The sequence below is a fragment of the Drosophila bipectinata genome, chromosome XR (genome assembly GCF_030179905.1).
Source record: "Drosophila bipectinata strain 14024-0381.07 chromosome XR, DbipHiC1v2, whole genome shotgun sequence".
Classification (NCBI taxonomy): domain Eukaryota; kingdom Metazoa; phylum Arthropoda; class Insecta; order Diptera; family Drosophilidae; genus Drosophila; species Drosophila bipectinata.
In genome coordinates this window covers 11,151,110-11,154,208 of record NC_091735.1, presented here as the reverse complement: position 1 = coordinate 11,154,208, position 3,099 = coordinate 11,151,110, and the positions used below count along the sequence as shown (strand labels likewise).

Below are 3,099 nucleotides of genomic sequence, written 5' to 3'. Positions count from 1 at the left end.
CTCCTCCATATACACAGCCGAAATATTTAAGCCTTAAATAAACCCTAAGAAATGCCATACTTTTACAATTAAATTTACAGGAATAGAGCTAGGGCACACCAACATAACCCACACCCACTTACTTAATAAAAAAACCACCACCAATCGGCCCAAACTGCAACACAACCTTAACCCTACAACATTTATTGGTCTTAAAACAAAAATTAAAGAAATTGCTTAAATTTAAGCAATCATATACGTATTTAACATCACTATTATCCCTATATCACGATCGTAATTATATAATTTAATTAGATAACTTTTGTCAAAACAAATGTCAAAAGTTTATCAGTTTGGGAGAATTTTTTGTATAAAAAAATATTTCGAATATTTCAATATGAAATGTTTTTCATTCACTTGGGGGGGCTTGTGGGGACTAGCTAGTCTCCAGACAAAATATTTTTCTGCAATAACATTACATACATATGTATGAAAAAATTTATTTTTTTTTACTTTACAAGGTAGAAAACACCCATAAGACTTAGCCCTTGTCTTTTCTTACAAAATCTCCAAAAATCTTTTTTCGGCCGACATACATACATATGTGTTTATATTTGGAGAAAACACTCAATTAATAAAAGAGATTGTTGACGTCGTAGACCTCTTTAGAGCTGCACAGATATTTGTAGCTGGGATTGGTGCCCGTCGTACACTTGGAGGCGGGAGCTTTGGGGCAGGAGCTGTACATCTTGATGCCTATAACGTTGGTGGCCGCGTAATTGCAGGCCATGAGGAAGGCCTTGTAGGGTTGGCCGGACACGGAGTACGTTGACACTGCACAGCCAACGTCCGTGTTCCGGTCCGCCACCAGGACGGTAAAGTGACCGATGGCCGGACCCTGGTAGTTTGAGGGATAGGCGTCGACGTAGGCCTGCTTCGTGTAGACTGCTTCACTATACCACATATCGACGCCCCACTGCACATAATGGGTCACATTGAGGGGATTGTACCAGCCCATCCAAGCCAGGTTCTGGCCAGACCAGTCGAAGGCGTCTGTGTTGTGGCATCCGTCATGCCGCATAGCGCAACTCTTCACATTGAGGGAGGCTAGGTAGGCCAGCTCTTCGTTCCACTTAATGGTGGACATGCGGCACGCGGCACTCAGGTTGGCGTTCAAACCCCCAGCGATAATGTTCCGGTACTCGTTCGTCCTGACTACGATTGCCTGCTTCTCGGCGGCACTCAGGGTTAGAAGGGTGGCGTCTGAGGGGCAGCTGGAGTCCCAGGCCTGCAAACAATGACATACTATATTATGTATAACTCAAAATCCAAAAAATGTGTCCCATTTTCCATTCAAATCTTTTAGCACTTTTTCAAATTTGACGGAATTTCAAATGATGACATTTCAAACCATTTTGCATGAAATATTGTTTGATTTCAACCCAAGGGGATTTTAAACCATTTTCCAAATTTTCAGAGGTGCCACATAAAACACTATAGTAGAATTTGACGCATAAATATACGTAACTCATAAAGATTCAAAATTTTTTAATAGAATGACTCCTCTGTTTCTTTGAAAGCGTCTAATTATTATGTTTTAATGGAATTCCCTCTTATCTAGCTTACATAGTATAAAGAAATTACTGAGTTGATAAAGCGTAATGAGTCTTGAAAATGATAAAGCTTTTAATATATTTTTGCTCTTAGATAAGCTTTACCTGATATGTTTCGTTGTGAGTTTCGTGAGAGCAAGAAGATTTGCCATTACCATTTGTCAGTCATATAATTAAATTCGAGCCTTTAAGTTTATCTTGTTAAGTGATCTTGTTAAAATGAGTTATAAGTATACACGCCAGGTACATATACATACATATGTACGTAATGTTGTCTAAAAGATAAGGTAATATTTCTCGTGTTAAACAGAAAAGAAAGCTAATATTTTTATGGTTAGTGTTGGTTAATGTTCATTATAAATACTTTTTTAAAAATTCTGCTACCTTTTTCCCCCTAATTTACTCAGCTCCTAAAACCAGCTAATTCTCTTTATGACGATTCATTGCGTTTCTTCGTAGGTTACTTACTCCATTATTGTCGCATCCCAGGTTCTTGGTGGCGCCGCAGCTCTCCTTGCAGTAATCGGTGGCGGAGGCGACTCCCAGGGCCAAGAAGAGGCAGACTGTGGTCACAATGGTATTGCGCATTTCGGTTGCCAGACGTAATTGCTGGCCCTTTCGCAGCGTCTCCTCCTTTTATGGAAAAAACTCGTCACCGCCGATGTGGGGGGAACTTTGGTTGCTCAGTTTTTATCAACATTTGATTAAATATTTGTCAACAAAATGTCTCAATTGTTTTGCAGCTGAGTGAGGTATACCCCCTTGTGTTTGTGGGATGCTCAAACAACAGAGGGATCGTTCAATCTTCCCCAAAGACGTCATCCGATAGGAGTGATACACAATTAAACTTCGGCTTCGTAATCACAACCGATTGTTTTAAATTCTACGATAATGAGGGCAGGTGTTTATGCCAGTACACCCAAGTAATACGCAAAAAGATGAAAACAAAACCGAAACTTTATTTAATCCTCTGCAGTGAGTAATTTTCCATTATCAGCTGATAGTAATACAAATATGTTTAAAAAAAAAAACGTCGAAATAAAACTTAAATGTACAATGTACATTTGTACATTTTCTATGTTTTTTCTATTACCCTAAAACAGTGGTCGGCACGGCCCTATCCCGAGGGCATAGGAAATTTCTCTGCCCGAGCTCTGCCACACACACACAGTATAAATGTGTGAAACGTCATGCTCACAGCCTACTCTCTGATATTCGTTACTAACACTAATGCGTTTAAATCATATCAATGTATTGGGGTGCCGACCACTGCCCTAAAATTTAAAGTTTCTGACAAAAAAGCGAAAAAAAATTTCAATTATCGGATTTGTGCATATGTAGCTGGCCGCCCGTTATTTTTCCGAATACGGTCCGAATTTTATTATCAGGCCAATTTCTGTTATCTGCACAATATTTAAAGTTTTTTATTTCCGATCAATCCGTTATATGGATGTGTTATACGATAGAATTGACTGATCTCGGTCGAACCGATTTACGTATATTTTGC

General features: G+C 39.1%; 1 protein-coding gene across 1 annotated transcript; it reads right to left on the bottom strand.

Moving 5' to 3' along the window:
- Positions 1-438: 438 nt before the first annotated feature.
- Positions 439-2,210, bottom strand: Ag5r (Antigen 5-related). The gene is made up of 2 exons (XM_017238263.3): positions 2,061-2,210; positions 439-1,267 (listed from the first exon to the last, which is right to left on the bottom strand). Exons 1-2 carry the CDS (start codon positions 2,178-2,180, stop codon positions 611-613), a joined length of 777 nt encoding a protein of 258 aa, XP_017093752.1. The 5' UTR covers positions 2,181-2,210; the 3' UTR covers positions 439-610.
- Between the last annotated feature and the right edge of the window lie 889 nt (positions 2,211-3,099).

Excerpts from the sequence above, each read along its gene's own strand:
- Ag5r (XM_017238263.3), bottom strand. The coding sequence starts at position 2,180 with ATGCGCAATACCATTGTGACCACAGTCTGCCTCTTCTTGGCCCTGGGA. Across the intron at positions 1,268-2,060 it reads TGGGATGCGACAATAATGGA|GCCTGGGACTCCAGCTGCCC; the intron begins GTAAGTAACCTA and ends CATTGTTTGCAG.